Below are 18,758 nucleotides of genomic sequence, written 5' to 3' on the forward strand. Positions count from 1 at the left end.
ACTGTTTCACGCATTAAAGCTGGGACTCAGTGCCAGACATGTCTCGGGTATCTAGTTGTCTCTCCTCAATGCCCTGCGATACCGCCTTCGAGCAAACGTCCGCTTTATATAGCGTCTCGCATTACGTGCAAGAGTGGATTCAAAAAAGCAACCCTTTGCCTAGCACCGCCTCCCTACCAAGAGACATAACATCACTTCCGGCCCCCACATCATTACTTCAACGTCCCCCCACTAGCGCAACCACCATCCAAGAAAGTTCTCCTCACAAGGATGCCCGACGCTCAGCTGCTTGTCAAGGGCCCCGTTTCGGACGACGACATCAAGTTTCACAACCACCAGGTCTCGTGCCTACGTGAAAGTCTTCGAGTGATGAAATCGAAGCTGCAATCGATGAAGAAAGACAATGATGCATGGCAGAAGGCTCTGAAGGAGGAGTGCGGAGACCACGTAGCGACGAAGAGAGAGCTGGAAATGGCACTTTTTGAAAGAGATTGCTATAAGCGAGTGGCAGCCGAGATAATGAGGCCTGTACGTTGTTTTGACCTGTCCTCATAACAATGATGTTGAACTGGCTAACGACATCTCCTAGACCCCCACTGGATGGAACACGGAATGGGATGTGAGTAGTCCTATATTGCAGAGGCACCAGGGAGTCCCGGAATGACGGTGGTCGGTATCTCCTTCGGACTAGATGTATATGGGAATATCGGGTCGTTTGTCAAAGGCGGGCTGGCGGTGGAGCTGGGTAGGATGTTCGTCTGATGTGAAAATCTCTGGCTTCAATGCGCTATGGTGAGGGACGCCCGAAAACGAAGCATCGATAGTATAGCTGTTACAATGAGGTTCAAAAGAAAGATTTATCATGATTTCTTAAAAGGAGAAGGCTGATTGCCCTAACCGACGCTGGAATGCAAATCAACAACCCTTGCTTTCACTTACCGTGCGACTATATGCTGGGCTGTCGTCTCTTCCGGCAGTGCCCGTTTCAACTTTCAAAACATCCAGTGTGAAGCTGCGGTACCAGAACCTCGACCCTGTGACTCGAAGGTGTTGTCATCGGCTTGCCCACCTTTCATCCTCCGCCACCATGAATCTTCTCTGGATCGTTCTGTTCGGGCAGTCCGCGATCGTGACAGCTGAGATGACCGTTGTCATGCAGGCTTGTACATTACCTTAATCACCCTTCTCTAAACCGCTACTACACCAGCGCTGAGAGCACACAACACGTAGCTGACCGCCTCCGCCCAATTAGACTGCCGCTGTCTCGCCGCGACAGGTCATCGAGTTATCAACCCGTCTATATACGGACACGAAAAGGGGATCAATTTGGCCGAGATGATGAGCGATATCCCATTCGGCCTGGAGAGCGGGAAGACCGGCTCGTTCATCGACAACGTGTTGACAATGGGAATTGCGAAGCTGGGCTGGATTGTCGTTTGAGGCTTTGAGAGCCCCTTCTCCGTCAGTGTGTCAGATGTCAGATCTCAGATCTCAGATCTCGTACGACAGTCCCTGAACCAGTTGTTGATGCAGTTGGACGCACGGTTGGGGTTGGTTTCAGGGTTTGGATACGAGAAGGGCAAGGGTCGCGGGTGGTATTTTGTTTACCATGGCAACCGCTACTTTTCTTCCGCCTTTTCATACTACCATCATTGCAATTGCTTCTATTTCTGATCGCGTATACCGAATGGAAGATTTGGAATGCGATTGCACCCATCCTTCCCACTATCTTCGTCCGTTGCAGTCTGCACAGGTTCTTCGAACGCCGAGATCGTAGCACCTTGGCAGTTGTCGCCAATCCTTACAATCACCACTGCCATTACCGTCGATATAGCCCTCAATTTGCACCAATTCCACTGTATAGCAGGACACGGATGCGATAATTGCTCTTTCTCGCTCGCTCCACCGCGGGCACAATCACAATGCCAAACCCCCTCCGAGCGGCCAAGCGCCATCGGTATACCTCGCTTCATCCCGCCGCAGACAGCAGCGACGACGACGATCTCGCCGACATCGAAAAGCGGCACTCCCTCGATGAGTTCGACCGCTTCTCCACGCCCAGCTCCGCCTACTCCTCCCGCGCCTCCTCGGGCGTCCAGCAGCCCATGTTTCCCTCCTCCCAGCGCCGCTCCTCCTCCGCATCGCGGAAAGCGCATACACAACATAATGCGCCGAGCTTCTTTGCGTATAGGGGCCCACGCCGGTTTTCGAGATATTTTACCTTCGTGCTTGGGAGTATAATTGTTGTCTTTATACTTACGCTTACGAGACTGAGCTGGGCGAGTGCGAGAAATGTGGAGTTGGGGCTGGGAAGGTCGCCTCCGAAACCGCCGATATGGGAAGCGTTTCCGTTTTTGAAGAGGTATCATGGTGGGATCAGAACACTGGTGCCTAAGGAACTGAATGTGCCTGAGTATCCGCGAAAGGGGGATGAGGTTGCGGCAGGAGAAGAGGCGCAGGCTGGGGAGCCGTATGAGGAGGTTGCGGCAGGGGGCTTGCCGCCGAGTCAGATATTCCATCCTTATGGAAAGAAAGAGGAGGAGGGTTATGGCGCAATACAGGAGTGTTTCTTGGATGAGGAGAAGAGGAGGATACCGAGGACGCGGGTGTACAACGGTGTTGTAAAGGGGCAACCGGATAATATCATGGGATCCTATGAACTGCTTGGTTTAAGAAATGATGTCTGCTTTGAGAGGTATGGGAGGTTGGGGCCATATGGTTACGGCTACAGCAGGAAGCTCGGCGGCAGTGGAGCCGGCATGGAGGGTGACAGGGAAGGGGTCGAGCAGATCTGGGAAGACGGAACAGAAGTTGACTTCAGAGCGGTCAGCTGGAAGAAGGTGCAGGACCGCTGTCTGACGGCGAATGAACACAGGTTCAAAGCCAAGCCGAAGGGCCGTAACCATTCTTATCAAGCGATGGCAGATGGTGGGCCGGACCCCCAAGCCCTGTCATCTGAATCTGGGAGTACTAAAGAGCTCCTCGGGACCCGGGGCGATACTGAGCGGTCAAGTTCCGACAGACTCGCGGCGCTTATGGACGCTACCAGTAATAACACTGTGCCCGTGCGATCGCAGCAGGCGCCTGACAAGCTCCTCCTTAGGACAGCGATCTTGATCCGGACGTGGCACGACTACCAATACGATGATGAAGACCTGATCTTCTTGCGCTCACTCATCTCCGAGCTCACCATCCACTCCGGAGGCGAATACGTTCTCCACTTCCTCATTCACGTCAAGGATGACAACCTACCTATCTGGTCTGATGACGCTACTCACCAGCGCGTCCTGGATGACTCGCTCCCAAAAGAGTTCCGCGGCATGGGAACGCTCTGGACCGAAAGACAAATGGGCCTCCTCTACGGCGGGCTCGAGGAGTCCTTCTACCGCAATCTCCCCGTGCACGGCGCCTACCGCAGCACATTCATGCCCGTACAGTACTTCGCCCACCAGCACCCCGAATACGACTTCTTCTGGCACTGGGAGATGGACGTCCGCTACACAGGGCATTACTATCACCTCCTCTCCCAAATATCCTCCTGGGCAAAGCAACAACCCCGCAAGGGCCTCTGGGAGCGCAACACCCGCTTCTACGTCCCCTCTGAACACGGCACCTGGGACGACTTCAAGCACATGGTGCGCGTCCAGACCGAGCACGGCACTAACTCTAAAGCAAACATCTGGGCAGACCTCGCGGCCAAGAACCCCAATATCCCCGACTCCGTCAAGAACGAGCAACTGACCGGCCCGGAGAAGCCGATCTGGGGTCCCGAACCACCTCTCGATAACGAGCTGGCCGATAGCTCGAACGACCCCGTACCGCCACACAGCTACAAAGAAGACCAGGACACCTGGGGCGTCGGCGAAGACGCCGATCTCATAACCTTCAACCCTCTCTTCGACCCTGCGGGCACGAACTGGATCCTCGCGGAAGACGTGACGGGCTATAACACCACGCGCGGCCTCCCACCCCGCCGCACCGTCATCAATACCACTGGTCGTCTGTCGCGCAGGCTGCTGTTGACTATGCACGCCGAGACGGCGCTGAAGCGGCATTCCATGTTCTCTGAGATGTGGCCTGGGACAGTGGCGCTGCATCATGGCTACAAAGCTGTTTATGCGCCGCATCCCGTCTTCATTGACCGCCGCTGGCCGACTGCGTTGCTGGCGGCGACGTTCAATGGCGGGCGGAATGGCGCGGCGGGTGGGGCGAGGACGTCTGTCTTCTCGGACGAGCGGCAGCATAACTTCATTGGAAGCAGCTGGTACTACCATTCCGGATTTGCACCGAACTTGTGGAAGAGGTGGCTCGGTTTTAAGGTGGATAACGACGGCGGGGAGGAGTTTGAGGAGGCTTTTGAGGGTAGGATGTGTTTGCCGGGGATACTCTTGCATCCGGTCAAGCAGGTCGATTTGGTATTTGAACATACGGCTGAGGAGGCTTAGATGTAGATCAACAAGATGTTATGGGCGTTTCTTGGGATTAGCGAATGTGTATAGGGGGCTCTGTCTTTCGAACTTTGGAAGTTTTGATACCTGTAAGCATCTTGTTGGGTAGTGTTGTATATATCTTCCTTGTGGGGATGTAGACACTGTGGATACACTTTGCTTTCTATACAAGTGACGGGCCTTGTAAACCCTTTCTTGTAAGCTCGGAGCAGTGTTAGGAGGATCGCATATGGATTCTCGCTTGCTCGTTTGAGCAGGGAATCAAATGTAGCCTTGTCGAAGCGCAAACGCCAAGGGCCATCCGAAATGTGCGTTGCCGCATTGCAAGTTCCTCTTAGTCCTAGAGGTGGACAGCGAAAAGATCAGTCTGCAGGTTAGAAACACCTTATATAATTGGTGCTTTAAGAGATTAAACTGCCAGATATCTTTTAGTCTCCATCGCATGGAATTAGTCTCGCTGCTCTACGATCGACAAGATCAAGAGTCTAGTTTGATGGTGAATCTGATTGAAGAAGCCACCAGCCGAGAAGCGGCAACCTTCTTTTCAGTTGGCCCTTGGGCGCGAATTTAGTTGTCGACAGGCTGTCAGAAACCCCAGAGTACAAGAGCAGGCAACCTGAATTACCTATCCTACGCTATCCATGTGTTCCCCTAGGCGCCGTTCTAGCCAGGTCCTTACGTCTTCAACTTGCATTCCCCTCCGCTCATTCCAGCTCTCTTCTTTCGACCACGAGACGCCTTTCCCTTTGGCAAACACTAACCTATATTTGTCCATCATACTTCCCTCCTTCACTTTCCTTCCCAGCTCCTCGGTCGTATATAACTCCCGTGCAAGCGTCTTCTCAGTAACCGCATCCACAACATTCGCTAGCCGAGCATAGCTTATTGTCTCCCCCGCCGTATACACGACCTTATCTTCGACGTTGATGTCCATCGCCACCTCCGCCGTGATGCGTCCAATATCCTCAACCGCCGTGACCGTGACTGCACTGTCCCAACTTCCCAGCGCGTGGACCATGACCTCGGCATCATCCTGCACCTCCACTTCCCCCTCCCCATCACCATGTTCGCTGCCGCTCAGGTGAAGACCAGTCACCACACCAAACGCCTCCTCGAACAGAAAACTCATGAACATTCCCGTGCTGATAACCGTCCACCCCGTTCGCCGTCCCCCTTTCTGACCTCGAAGCAAGTCTCTAATGTCCAGCTGCTCATCAAACAACTCCATCCCGCTCCCCCTGCCGACAACATCGTAATCGATGCCGAACTGCCAGGGGATGTAGCGCTTGACACCCGCCTCGAGCACCGCTCGCGCGATTTTGACTTGCGTTCCGGCGGGGCAACCAAAGCCCATGCAGCCGATTACCACGTCAAAGGGTTTGATGCTGGAAGAGAGCTCGGAGACGGTGGAGGTGACGATGTCACCGGGGATAGGTGAGACGTTGAGGCGGCGCAGCTCATCATGAACGCGGGCTTGGGAAGCGGTGGGGGAGGAGAGGGATGAGGGCCGGAGGAGGACGGATAGATGAGTCCGGTGGGATTGGATCAAATGATGCTGGGAGAGGGCACGCAGGACTGAGAGGCCAAGCTCGCCGGCACCGAGGACGAGGATGCTCATAGCGGGTTGAAGAAATCCTTCAGAGGACATGTTAGCAAGTAGGATTGTGTGCGTGACAGCCCACAGAGGACGTGGGGGAGGAATAGAAGTGTAGTATAAAGGTGATCTTATATCAAGTAGATGAACATGGAGTACGGAGGTAGGGGCGTATCTCCGTGGCTCTGCTGATCCTCTTGCAGATCTATGAGTAATGCGAGCACCAGTCTGACGGGCATTATCACATACTGTGTATGCCCGGTATGCTCTTAGCAAGGGCTAATGGAAGGCGAGACGGAGATGTCGGATATTATAAACCTATGCTTATCTCAGCACTAATGCACTGCCTTATAGAATACCATTCGGGACACCGCCACAAAGGTAGAGAAGTGATGGAACCCAGAGATCGCAAGCCTCACTGATTCTTTTTTACTCCTTCTCATATGCAAGAGGAAAGACGTTCATATCCGGATCCTCGTGCTCGACGAACGGTTTCTCCTTATCATGGCGGAACAGATCACCCTTCTAGTACACGAGTGAGAGAACAAACTTTCTTTACTGTTTTAGTAAAATCGTATCCTATGCTCGAAGCTGAGAGCTCACAGCTCGGCCGACCAAGGCTTTCCAGACAAACATAAATCGTCAATCAGGCGCAACGGCCCTCGCTGCCGCGATCTTCATGAGTACGTGTCAGAGCAATCGCTTTTGGGTATCTTGCTTATCGAAGCCGCCCAAATCCCTGCTCGTTACTGCTCTCTAGAACAACAAGCCCCCGAGCATCGCTCCGCCAAGGATACCACCCGCCAGCGGCAGCCCCAAGCCACCCCCATAACCGTAACTAGCGTTTAAGTTAGCTAGGGTATCATGTTTGTTACCCGGGTTGGGTTATAACATACCCGTAGGGCCGCCTATACGGCACCTGCGGCCTATAGAACCTCGCGTTCGGATCCGCGTACGGACCCTGTGCATACGGGTTGTACCCGTACGCACCCATCGGTGCCATGGCCCCGTACGGCGGCTCAATGTACACATCCCGACCCTGATGGTCCTTGCCAACGTACTGCGGCTGCCCGGTCTCGATAGCTCGGGCCATGGCCTGGCGCGCAGCGAGATGGGCGCGATACGCTTTGCGCTCTTCCTCCTCGCGGCGGCGGCGGCCCGCTTCACGCTCCTCGTGACTGGAACTGGTGAGTTTGTCCTTGAGGCGGCGCCCGAAGCGGTGAACACCGCCGATGTCTTCGCCTCCTGTGGTGGCCGTAGAGCCTTTGCGGGCGGAGCTGGGCCCGGCTTCGTCATCGCTGCTCTCGGCTTCGATGTCCTTCATGCTGACACTCCGCTGCAGACGGGTAATGTGCTCGCGTTCGTAGGGTGGGAGGGTGGCAAGGTACTCGTCATCATCGTAGGGATGGTGCCAGATCGAGCGCGGGGGGTCAGTCTTGGTGTCGACGAAGAATTGATGGTTGGTTTTGGAGTCGAATTGGCGGATCCAGCCTGGTGGAAGCGGGCGCGCCTCGTCTTCCATGCTGCGACGGTGCTCGGGCGGGATGCCATTGCGGGTTGCGTAGGCTTTGGAGGAGTCGGCAACGGTGTCGTAGGAAGGTGGTGCGTCAGTGGGAGTGGTCATCTTGAGTTTATTGTTGGGTTTTGCGTAAAGGATGTGCGCAGGTTTGGAGACTTTATGTAGTTGTCAAGGGGGCTGTGTGATATGAGGAGTCGAAGATGCACTGCCTTTGCGAGGCGGTTGTCCAAATGCCAACCACATGACGTAACCAAGTCGTTGGTCTTCTGGCATGTGCGACTGGCTGTGGCGGTGCAGTATCAGCACAGCCTCAGTGAGTCCTCTCTTCTAACATCTGTACAACCGATTGCACTTCCTCTCATGCCAAATTGATGTTTATGTGCTCGACCGGGATTCTGCGGTAGGCGGCGCCACGATGTGGCGTTGAGGCTCTGCAATCCCTGTGGAGATCTGAGCAGCAGGGGTAAACCTTCTTCGCTGTCACGAACAGCCATTAACGGATATCACGATATTCCTGCATCCCTACATCTGGCATATTCATATCCCTGCTCAGACTATACGGACTCAATCTCAGGTCCAGTTATCTTCGCTTGGACCACGGTGCAAGAAGCTTTACACGATCTACAACAAGATCACCGCTCCTTACAAGTAATACGAACTTCCCTGTCTTATGGCTCTGAATCCATATGCTACCGTAGCAGCTTCCTCGGCCGCATATAGTATCCTTCTGCGATCCCTCATTGGTAACGAGCAACCTTCTACGCGGATCAGACTATGCATCAAGGTCATCTCTACCCTCCACTCGGCCGCCACTGCTCTCATTGTACTCTACGCCCTAAAACCTTCTCGATGGACAAATGAAGTGGCTTTATCCACCAATCCAGAAGCTGGTCAGGGAAACTTGGACGAGTCAGAGAACCCAGTGATCAGGGGCCGCTCATCACTCGCAAATGCACTTACGGCATGGGAAACGGGGTACCTACTGTACGACACCGGCGCGCTTATCTATGAGACAAAGCAAAAGAGACAGCTGAACAACCATACTGCTGCACTAGCTTCTCTTGCAAGTTCCTCGCCTGTTCTCCTCGCACACCACATGCTACTTGCCGCCGCCCTGGGATACCTTCAAACCTACATCGCCGCAGGCCGTGAGAGAGGCGTGTGGGTCATTGTAGCCTTTCTGCTCATGAACGCCAGTAATCCAGTGCTGCACATCAGGTACTGGATTAGGCAGAGACGCGGCAGGCCGAGTCTCATCGCGGACATCATACTTATGCTGACTTTCGCTGCTTTTCGGTTTGGCACTGTCGGGTGGGTTCTTAAACGGTATGGAGACTACCATGGACTTGGCCCATGGCAAGCGTTCTTGAGGCTCAGGAGGTCATGCCAAATCGGCACGGCGGCCTTGGTCGGCGTGAACGGAGTCTGGTGGCTGACGCTGGTCAGAAGCATTGTCAGGCGAGCACTGATGGATGGCAGAAAGAGAAACAGCATGCTTGGTTCTATCTGAACTAGACCTTTTCAATGATGCCGTACCCCTTCAAGATTCAGGAACGCTTCGAAAATTTACGTGTACCTAGCTACCAGCGCCGATGGTAGAATGTATGCGGACGAAAACAGGATCAGCGGGATGCTGGGTCGGCAACTGTTTCATGTCCTTGGCCCAGTCCTGTACGTCTATACTATCGTTCTTCACCCACCCGAGCCATCCCTTGACGCCCGGTCGCTCGATCTCGCCGTCCATCCTGGCTCCTGAGTCAATGAGCGTTGTGGCTACCTTAAGCGCAAGGTCTCGGATCAAATCTCGGCCCAGACAAGTTTTCCGCCCTGCGCCAAAGGCTATGCTGCTGGCGACACTTCCATCTATATACCGATCAGGCACAAACCGATCCCAGGTCTCCCCGATCGCAACAGGATCCCGACCTCCGCCGACGAAGTACAGCCAGACGTCCCATCCGCCAGGGATCTGTATATCTGGCTCACCTTGGGGCGTCGAAATCACGGTCTCGCGCATGGATCGGCGCATGACACCCACAATCGGTGGGCTGAGTCGCTCGGTCTCTAGCAGTATGCTTCTCAGTATTCGTGCCTGATCCCCTTCGTCCGTGCAATCAAGGCTTGACGCGAGACCTGGATTATCGTTCCACGGGAAAAGAAAGAGATTCAGCAAGAACGCTGTCAACAATGACGCCAGCGCCTTGACAGCAAGACTGCTAGTGAACAGCAGCACATGGTTTGCAACGTCTTCCAGCTGGACGGTATTAGCATGTGCAAACGGACACGCCCCGGCCTGCTTCTCCAGCCGCGTGGCTATGATCTTCTGAAGCTTCTCCTTAGCGGTGATGCCCTTCTTTCTCGGGCTCTTCCACACGCCTGTATTGATGCTCACTGGCATCAACGAGAACTGTCCGCGAAGCAACTCCTCCTGCAACTGCTCAATCTCCGCGAATTCCGTATCTTCAGCTTTAAGGCCCAGAAACATCCCAAGCAGGATTTTCCAGCACATTGTCTTCAGCCAGTCGTAGAGGTCGATCTCCGAGTCGAACGGCACCGATCCGAGATGCACCTTTGTGACCTCTCCCACCACCTCTGTAAGTCCGCTCGGCAGCTCTCTCATCCTCTGTTCCCACCCCTCCCGCATTTGCGCATGGCCCATCCCATCCGCCAACAGCAAATTCGGGCTAGGGAAGAACGCCGCCATTAACTCGTCATAGGCTTCGCTGGCCGTGTAAGCTGGCTCCCCACCGTCTCCCCTGTCACGCAGGACCTGCTGGATCTGCGCATGCGACGAAACGATCGCGACGTTGCGGTTTAAAATCTTGGCTCTAACCACTGCGCGCGAATTGATCAGGTTGGGGTGGGCGCGCTGGAACTCTAGTACTTTGGTGGTGATGAAGGCTTCGGGCGAGGAGTGGAAGGAGAGGTTCTGCGAGAGGCCGCGTAGTGTGGAGGATGTGCCGGCGGGCAGTTGAGGCGGTGGATCTGCCATTGCTGAGTATCACGGTAACTTAAGCGTCCGATTGTCAAGGGAAGGACGGTGTTGCGCCTGCTCTTTGCCGTATTCAGCACAATCTTGCGGTAAGCTGGATTGCGACCGTCATCTTACGGTATCAGAACACCGAGATCAATTCTTTACACAGGATTGCTTAGGCAATCGATGCATGAAGTCGTTCGACTGCTGAATGACCTGATTGTATTTTCGCGTGCATACCAGTGTAATGATATTTTCTTATGGTATAATAACGATGTTAAGCTCGATTACAAACTCAAGTTTTTTCTAGGTAACATGGTAAAGATATCATGGACGTTGCTTTCTGGGGCCGGAATTCATGTACATTTATGAGTGCTTAAGCGCTGTGACATCACTTAAGATTTAAAGTTGGCAGCAAGCGGGAGATCGACAAGATGTAACGTGGGGTAGATTTCCCGCTTCAGATTCCAACTGCATCGTCAGAATCTATTTTCCCACCACAAGTTACAAACAATGGCTTCGGGCATCGATACCAAAGACGATGTACACCGATCTACAGACCAGCAGCACAACGGTAATGTCTTCGAAACCCCTCCCCCGAAGCCCGCCAGCCTCGTCCGTCACCTCCACACCTACCTCTCCATCGCCCTCCTCTTCCTCAACTACTTCCTCGCCCAATACGACAAGTTCATCCTGTCCTACTTCCAATCCTCAGTCCTACGCAGCCTTTCCATGAACTCCACGCAATACGCCCTCATCTCCGGCTACGCGACCGGCATCGTGTATGCGCTGCTCGCGCTGCCGATAGCGTATATCGCCGACTACACTCAGGCGCGGGTCTGGGTGCTCAGCGTCGCGGCGACGTGGTGGAGTCTGTGTGTCATTTTCCAGGGGCTTGCGCACAGTTTTTGGCAGTTGTTTTGCGCAAGGATCGGGATGGGCGTTGGACAGAGCTGTGTGGAGGCGCTGTCGGTCAGCTTGATCTCGGATCTGGTGGGTTGGAAGAACGTCTTTGTAGGCACGAGCGTACTGTACGTAGGCGTGTACATTGGTGAGGCAGTGTCAGGTCAAATTGCCACCGCTTTTACCAAGACGGGCCAGAGCTGGCAGGTTGCGATGCGGGCGATTGGAATTGTAGGCATTGTTATTGCAGTTCTGATCAGACTGGTGTTGAGGGAACCTCGCAGAAGGGCGAGCCTGGTGCAATTGGGGCGGTGTGATGGGAATGCTACCGGTGATACGTCTCTCGATGGCGCTGGTGCCGTTCCACATACGAGAGGTTCGAAGTTGAGAGCCGCTCGATCCGATTTTCTTGCCTCTCTGAACTACATTCTCCGCATGCGCTCCTTCTGGCTGTTGGTGTTATCTGCTGCCTTCCGCCAGTTGTCGGGATACGTTTTCGGCTACTACATGCCGAGCTACCTTAGCAACACCTATCCATCTCACACAGAAATATACTCTCGCTACGGAATCATTGTCGGCGTCGTTGGTACGGTGACGGTCCTCAGCGGGGGCATCCTGACGTCGTTGCTGTGGCACAAGACCCAGTTGACACCGCTTTATATTACCGCAATTGGCGGGATGATCAGCAGCGTTTTCGTTTTGCTGATGATCTTCTCGAGGCAAATTGCAGGCGGTAATGAAGACCGAGGTATCCGAATCCTTTACAGTACTATGAGCATGGCCTACTTGACGGCAGAGCTTTGGCTTGGGGCGGTCTTCGGCCTGGTTGCTTTGTTGCTTCCGCCAGCGTACAAGACGTTCGGTCTTGCCATTTGGAGTTCAATCCAAGTTCTGGTCGCAAGTTCCGGGCCAGAAATCGTTGGCTTGGCGTTGAAAGATGTGGACTCGGAGAGTGCGGAGTACACAAAGGTCACGCAGATCGCTTTGGCCGTCATCATTCCTACAGGCTACTGGCTCGCTGGTGTTGGGTTCCTGTTGGCTTTGCCGTTGCTGAAGAGGGACCTGCGGCAGGACTTTGTGCAGAAGCTGAGCAGGCGTAGACGGTGCGGGTTCTGGGCGTTTGCCGGCATGCTTTGTATTGTGGTTTTAGTTCTTTTCACAACAAGCTTGGTCTATAGAGCTTGAAGCTGAAGACACTATAACGAGTAACTCTCTGACTGATTTAGGAGTGTCTCATGTGCGCGCCTTCTGTTTCTGTGCTTACGACTTGTGGCCCTTGGGGGCTGGTGCAGCTCTTTGTACTCATTTACCAGGCCGCGGAGATCTCTGGCAAGGCAGGGTGCAAGAAGATCTTTCAGCCAAGTCTTCCGATGACTCTTCAAGCCCAGCTGCTCCAGTAACATGTCTGTATACGGGACCATGTCGAAGTAAAGCCAATTGCCCAGTTCGCCCTTGCTCAGGTATCTCTTGCGGCACCATGCCACTGTGTCGGCTATCTCAGCATCTATATCTTCTGTTGAAGGAAAGCATACGTTGCCATCGAGGGCAGCCACAGCCCACAGAGCCTGCACCTCGGCGTTGCGGAAGTGGTTTCCAAGCATGAGCTTCCCGAGAAAGATGATGGAATGGTCATGCGGCGGCAGCATGCCCTTGTAAAGCCGGAACGGTGACAGCACGCCGGTGGGTGCTCGATGAGACGGTGGCTCCCGCAAAACGGGAAAGCGCTCGAGCGTTTTGATTTCTCCTTCTCGGTCCAGAGCTTGCCATCTAACAACCTCCTGCGGAGAACAGTAGTCCTGGTGCACCGGTAAGCCAAGCTGAGCGGCCGTCTCGTTGTCCAGATATGGATGGCATATCTTCCAGCCTGTGCAGTAAACGATAGCATCTGCAGCAACGGCCGTGCCGTCGTCCAGCACCAACCCCTCTTCGTTTATGCTGTGGATGTCTTGACGGATGACACGGACCTGGGTAGCAATCGTATCGAAGAAGTCAGCGCGCTGCACAATACCGGTGCTATCGTTCTGCCAGAATAGCGGCGTGTCAGGCTTCAGGTTGGCGAACCCATTCTTCTGCCCATCCAGTCTGTCAAACTTGGCCAGCTTCTGGGGACCGGCATTGATACCGGCCCAGATCCAGTTCCACAGTGCTCTCCCGGCTCTTGTAACGTACAGAAATTGAGTCCACCAGTTCTCAGAATGGAATGCACTGGCTAGAAAGGAAGCGGTGAGGCGGTTGTAGAAGGACTCATTCGAATTTCTGTATGGCCCCCGCCCTTGAGCTGGCACAAATGCTGCAGGGCCCGCGCCGGATTTGCGGATGATCCAAGTTACCTCCTTGTGGGATTTTGCGGCGGCGTACGCTACGTCGGCAGCAGATTTGGCCCCTCCAAGCACTACGATATCTTGATAGCGGCTATTCCTAAGAACGTCTGACTGACCAAAGTTCTTGTGATGCAGTGACAAGCTCCGGAATGCGTCTTTCCCGGGTATGTTTGGTATATGCGGCGTTGAAGTCAAGCCGGAGGCATCGATTACCTGAGGGGCGCTATAGATCGTCTTGCTGCCTTCGATGGCGACGGCCCATCGACCTCCATGCTTGCTCAACCTCTCTACCGGTGAGTTGAAATGGACCCTGTCAGCAATAGTGGTGCCGGCGTATTCACGACTTCGAGTGTAGTGTTCTAGGTATTTTGTCATATGTCGGGCCTTGAAGAATCCATAGTACTGATCGTCTTGAGGCACGTCTTCCAGGACTAGATCGGAAAACTCGGCCATTCCCAGCGGCGTTTGAGTGATAAAATCATTGTACATTCGCTCTGCGCTCCATACGCCGCCGACTGTCGCTGATGCTTCAAAGATGGCAACATTGTGGTGTGGGTGAACTTCAAGGTAGGTACGCGCGGCTGATATACCGTAAATGCCTAAGCCAATAATGATAAGATCGAAGTGTTGGTATTTCTCAGGCATATAGGCGAGTTGAAAGTAGGCTGTGTCTCTCTAGTTGCCTGTTCTCTAAGTTGAGTTCTAGTATCGTGATTCTTCGCGGTGCAAGGCTTGCGTGGAAAAGACGTGGCCACGCAAAAATTATGTTTAATCCACTAACACTCAACAACACTATCATATAGGCTTGCTTGTATCGGAATCATCGTTATTATATTCTTTTTGTATACGGCTAGCTTATTAAATCAATCCATATAGATTTGGCCTTGATGTGTGCGCTTGAATGGTAAGTAAATTAGCATAAGGTGGGGCGCCTCAGCCATTTTGCGTGGCCATCATTTTTCTGCATTGGCCTCGGTGGCGGGTTTGCTGACATCAAGGGTAGCCATAGCCCAAAGAGCCTGCACCTCGGCATTGCGGAAGTGATTTTCAAGCATAAGCTTCAAGACCGTGGACAGAATAATAATAGAAAGGTGTCGGTTAGTACAGGACAGCTCCATAAAGCCGTCCTTACAGATATATAAAGATAAATAGACGGGCATGATAGAGTCGCAGAAGGTACACACCATCGAGAAAACATAAGCGTTGCAAGAGAAACATATAAGACTACGGAGCTTCGAATCGTGCGAGTTGTATTAAACCCCTTACTACATATGCAGCGATCTGCTCCTGTATGCAGCCAAAGATCCCCCGATTTGTTACCTGACTGTTGGACGCATTGTGCAGGATGAATCCCCATCCTATTCGCCGTTATTCTTCAACTACGGTCTGGAGGTTTAGAGAGGCTCTGCACATATTGTGTTCTCATCAACAGTGGAGACCTACCGATCGAAGATGTCAGCACCTCAATAACTTAGTCTCCCGTAAGAAAGGCTACACGCCCGCATAGTCTAGGCCGAGCCTTGCAAAAAGAGTCCATAGTGAAAATATTGTACGAAGGAGCCGGAAAGACACCGCTCTCTTTGCCTATAATATAACCAAGTTGAACTGGGGCTTACTCCTGGCAAACTTCGGCCGGCCTCCAACTGCTTCTCGGTCAAGAAACAAAACCAAAGCAATAATCCCTCGTCTTCACTAATGTAATCGCCGATGTCTACGTCAGACCCTACGATTTGACGTATAGCAGCCGCTGTTTGTTTTGTTTCTTCGGTGTTCTTGCTGGAGGTCGGCCAGATGACATATTCAATGCGATTGCCGCTCGGGCTTCTTGTGAGTGGATCTCGGTGGACGGCGGTGGTAGGTGGAGTGGTGCCAGCCACGACTTGTGTGAGTGTTCAAGTGGTATTTTCCGCCTGGGAAGTTTCTGGAAACATGTGATGAAGAGTCCCAGGAAAGAGGTTTGACGTTACGTTGGAAGGTTCCGGCGTTTCCGCGACTTATTGTATGTAGTCCCCGCCTATATACCGTAAATGCCTGAGCCGATGATAATGATGATGATGAGATCGAAGTGTTAGTATTTCTTAGGCATATAGGCGAATTGGGAGAAGGCTATATCTCTCTAGTCGTCTGTTTTCTAAGTTGAATTCTAGCGTCGTGATCCTTCGCGGTGGCGGGTTTGCTGACGAGGCAGTCCCATTTCCATGACTGCTCTAGACAATCCACGTTAGAACACTCTTACCAGCTCGATTAAATATGGAGATAAACAGCAAGCTCTACATCCTTTACAACGCCGATGCATCTGTGATGGGCAAGCTTAAATATGGCTACCGAAAGCTCCGGACGTCGTCCGAGTCCGAGCCAGCGTGTGCAGCATGCAAGTTACAGGTGTCTCATTGCCCAGCCACGCAGCAACTTACAAGCGCTAGGCGACATCACTCATGGCGGGCTATCATTGAATGAGTCGCCGCAATGGCTGGAAGCGAAGCGAGAGATAGAGGGCAATTCTGAGCTCAGAGTGATTCAGTTGCACCGCGATGAGGTGTTTCCAGAGGTGGGTGTGGAAGTCTCGCAGTTCGAGTTGATTGCTGAATCTCTGTAGCTGAAGAGCTTTCTCGAGACGAATGGGCTGCGATATCCTCTGATTGTACTTGCTGATCACAAAGGAGAATTGGAGCAGGTTCTATCAAGCTCAGACCTCACTGCTTGCAAGGGTGATCCAAAGGCGATGGTTGCGAAGCTCAGGGACATAGGTTTGCTGCAAGCGCAACCTTCGTTATAAATATCTATCGAGAGGCATACATCGACATATCGAACAAGTTCACAGTTTTGTGATCAAGTTGTTACTTCAGAAAGGGCACAACCCAGACAACCCTTTGCGCTATGCCCACAGATACCAATACGACCATGAACCATGACAGCTCCCTCGCATACTGCGGATAAGCGAGCATCGCGGTAAAGATGATAGCGCTCTCCGTGCCCTCAATAAGCGCAGGCCGCATGGAGACGCTAGTCAACTCCTTGACGACGCTTTCCTTTCGCGCAGCCTTGCTCTTCTCGAGGATAGTTGCAATGTAGAACAAGACGAAATTGTTGATATGGAACGAAGCCTCCAGCATCGCGACTGCCAGCCAGCGACCATTTGGGAAAGGGATGCCTAACTTCTGCGCCGCCAGAGCGCAAGAAATAGGAATGGAGGAGTACACGATGAAATCACCGAGCAAATCGAGGAACCCTCCCAGATCTGAAACTTGATTACGGCGGCGAGCAACAGCCCCATCAAGACAATCAAGGACGCGATTGAGGGCCCAAAGCGTGAGGCTCATTCCAACGCTTCCTGTAGCAGCGCAGTAGCATCCCGAAATCCCAGCAATGAACGCAGCCAAAGTGATGTGTAGTGGCTTGACGGAGGCAGGTATAAGTTTGGTCAAGGGATCGAAGACGTTGTCTTTCAATGGCCGAAGGGTGATGTCTAGCATGTTGATGAATGTCGACGAAGCTGCCAAATTCTTGCCGTATGTCTCGAGAGGGTGTTTTCCTGCGCTCAACTGAATACCGGAAATTCCCTGCGGTGAGGTTTCCGGAGCCTTACTAAGCAGATCTCGGAATTCGGCTTGATCTTGACGTCAGTCACGATTTAGGATCTTGCGTCTGCAGGTACCGGCAATACAACATGGAGGTTCTATACTCAATCCTTTCATCACCGATATTCTTGAGGCCAGGGAGACGTTATGGTCAGCAAGAGCATGGAATGCCACAACGGGATGCTGACAACGGAGATTCGGGCAGCCCTGGGGACCCTTTTCATCACCGCGCTCGCATTTCCATTAATTTATCAGCCATTGCTTTCGTGGGTCTGGGATGAGCTTCGAGATACCCGATTTTACCGATGGTCTACCTTCGAGACGCTTTGGACGGTCTTTTGGTACGCCGCCATTGAAGTGTCTTTGACTGTTGTCTTCATGAAGAATCCAAGCTGGCGCTTTACAGTACAGGAGAGGGAGAAACGTCTCACTAGCGGAGATGGGGTCAGGACTCCAGGGCGTGCGAAAGGCATGAGGAGGCCATCGCGTCGGCTGAAAGAGATCGCTACCTACATTACGCCGCTTTTGCTGATGGATCTGACCATGATCAAGAAGTTTGCCGGTGTACCCCTGGAATCTATGCTTCTTTCTGGGAACTACGATCCGGCTGCTCTGACTGCTATGCACCGCAGCACCTTCCTCGTCCCGACGCTCCACAACATGACGGCTTCCTCGCCTCTTCAAACTCAGCGCGCTCTGCCTATCGGAGCGCCCAGCAGTCGTCGACTCGTACTCGAATTGCTCACCAGCCTCGTAATCTACGACGCGCTCTTCTTCCTCTTCCACCTTGCTCTGCACACCATACCACCGTTCCGCCGTCTACACGCTCCGCACCACCGTCATGCCGAGATCAATCCACAGATTACGAATCAGCTGCACGTTGTCGAGCGCCTTGGCTTGGTGCTGCTAGCGAACTTCAGCCTCAATATCATCGGCAGCCACGTGTTGACCCGTACGTTGTTCGTCCCGGTATTTGTATGGTTGTTAGTGGAGATACACAGCGGAATGGATTTGCCGTGGGGCTACGAGAAGATTCTGCCGCAAGGCTGGGGCGCCGGAGCAAGGAGACATATGATGCATCATACAAGAGCGGAAGGAGGGCTGGCACCTTACTTTACATGGTGCGATAGAGCACTTGCCGTTGTCAGTGATCCGTTTGGGAAACCGGCAGACGGCTGAATTACCTGGATACATTCTCCATGATGGCGAAAAGCGTTCTCCCCATCCAGCCCGCTGGTAGGGAGAAAGCGACGTGGAACATGTTCTTTGTGGATCGTCGGAACTTACGAGTCAGGGATAGAGTTGCAGCTACAAGAGTAGCGAAGCTGTATCAAGGGTCCGCGGGTGGCGGACTCAAGAGCCCAGGAGAGGACAGTGGAGTTGCAAGGAATATGTCAAGCCATTCACGGCTGCATACCCGCGCA

The 18,758-nt window shown here is 53.2% G+C and overlaps 10 protein-coding genes across 10 annotated transcripts; 5 read left to right on the forward strand and 5 right to left on the reverse strand.

Moving 5' to 3' along the window:
• Nucleotides 1–270: 270 nt before the first annotated feature.
• Nucleotides 271–664, forward strand: W97_01937 (uncharacterized protein; the record flags this gene model as incomplete). Its single annotated transcript, XM_007779840.1, has 2 exons — nucleotides 271–528; nucleotides 590–664. The coding sequence occupies 2 exons, from the start codon at nucleotides 271–273 to the stop codon at nucleotides 662–664; spliced, it is 333 nt and encodes a 110-aa protein (XP_007778030.1).
• Nucleotides 665–1,922: 1,258 nt separating this feature from the next.
• W97_01938 (uncharacterized protein) lies at nucleotides 1,923–4,445 on the forward strand (the record flags this gene model as incomplete). Its single annotated transcript, XM_007779841.1, has 1 exon — nucleotides 1,923–4,445. One exon carries the CDS (start codon nucleotides 1,923–1,925, stop codon nucleotides 4,443–4,445), a length of 2,523 nt encoding a protein of 840 aa, XP_007778031.1.
• Nucleotides 4,446–5,073: 628 nt separating this feature from the next.
• Nucleotides 5,074–6,066, reverse strand: W97_01939 (uncharacterized protein; the record flags this gene model as incomplete). Its single annotated transcript, XM_007779842.1, has 1 exon — nucleotides 5,074–6,066. The coding sequence occupies one exon, from the start codon at nucleotides 6,064–6,066 to the stop codon at nucleotides 5,074–5,076; it is 993 nt and encodes a 330-aa protein (XP_007778032.1).
• A 732-nt stretch (nucleotides 6,067–6,798) lies between these two features.
• Nucleotides 6,799–7,666, reverse strand: W97_01940 (uncharacterized protein; the record flags this gene model as incomplete). The annotated part of the gene is made up of 2 exons (XM_007779843.1): nucleotides 6,799–6,880; nucleotides 6,939–7,666. 2 exons carry the CDS (start codon nucleotides 7,664–7,666, stop codon nucleotides 6,799–6,801), a joined length of 810 nt encoding a protein of 269 aa, XP_007778033.1.
• Nucleotides 7,667–8,231: 565 nt separating this feature from the next.
• On the forward strand, nucleotides 8,232–9,071 carry W97_01941 (uncharacterized protein; the record flags this gene model as incomplete). Its single annotated transcript, XM_007779844.1, has 1 exon — nucleotides 8,232–9,071. The coding sequence occupies one exon, from the start codon at nucleotides 8,232–8,234 to the stop codon at nucleotides 9,069–9,071; it is 840 nt and encodes a 279-aa protein (XP_007778034.1).
• A 66-nt stretch (nucleotides 9,072–9,137) lies between these two features.
• W97_01942 (uncharacterized protein) lies at nucleotides 9,138–10,550 on the reverse strand (the record flags this gene model as incomplete). The annotated part of the gene is made up of 1 exon (XM_007779845.1): nucleotides 9,138–10,550. One exon carries the CDS (start codon nucleotides 10,548–10,550, stop codon nucleotides 9,138–9,140), a length of 1,413 nt encoding a protein of 470 aa, XP_007778035.1.
• A 495-nt stretch (nucleotides 10,551–11,045) lies between these two features.
• W97_01943 (uncharacterized protein) lies at nucleotides 11,046–12,620 on the forward strand (the record flags this gene model as incomplete). Its single annotated transcript, XM_007779846.1, has 1 exon — nucleotides 11,046–12,620. The coding sequence occupies one exon, from the start codon at nucleotides 11,046–11,048 to the stop codon at nucleotides 12,618–12,620; it is 1,575 nt and encodes a 524-aa protein (XP_007778036.1).
• Nucleotides 12,621–12,631: 11 nt separating this feature from the next.
• On the reverse strand, nucleotides 12,632–14,401 carry W97_01944 (uncharacterized protein; the record flags this gene model as incomplete). Its single annotated transcript, XM_007779847.1, has 1 exon — nucleotides 12,632–14,401. One exon carries the CDS (start codon nucleotides 14,399–14,401, stop codon nucleotides 12,632–12,634), a length of 1,770 nt encoding a protein of 589 aa, XP_007778037.1.
• Nucleotides 14,402–16,593: 2,192 nt separating this feature from the next.
• W97_01945 (uncharacterized protein) lies at nucleotides 16,594–17,229 on the reverse strand (the record flags this gene model as incomplete). Its single annotated transcript, XM_007779848.1, has 1 exon — nucleotides 16,594–17,229. The coding sequence occupies one exon, from the start codon at nucleotides 17,227–17,229 to the stop codon at nucleotides 16,594–16,596; it is 636 nt and encodes a 211-aa protein (XP_007778038.1).
• A 267-nt stretch (nucleotides 17,230–17,496) lies between these two features.
• On the forward strand, nucleotides 17,497–18,513 carry W97_01946 (uncharacterized protein; the record flags this gene model as incomplete). Its single annotated transcript, XM_007779849.1, has 1 exon — nucleotides 17,497–18,513. One exon carries the CDS (start codon nucleotides 17,497–17,499, stop codon nucleotides 18,511–18,513), a length of 1,017 nt encoding a protein of 338 aa, XP_007778039.1.
• Nucleotides 18,514–18,758: the final 245 nt, after the last annotated feature.

The sequence above is a fragment of the Coniosporium apollinis genome (assembly GCF_000281105.1).
Source record: "Coniosporium apollinis CBS 100218 chromosome Unknown supercont1.7, whole genome shotgun sequence".
NCBI classification, from domain to species: Eukaryota; Fungi; Ascomycota; class Dothideomycetes; genus Coniosporium; species Coniosporium apollinis.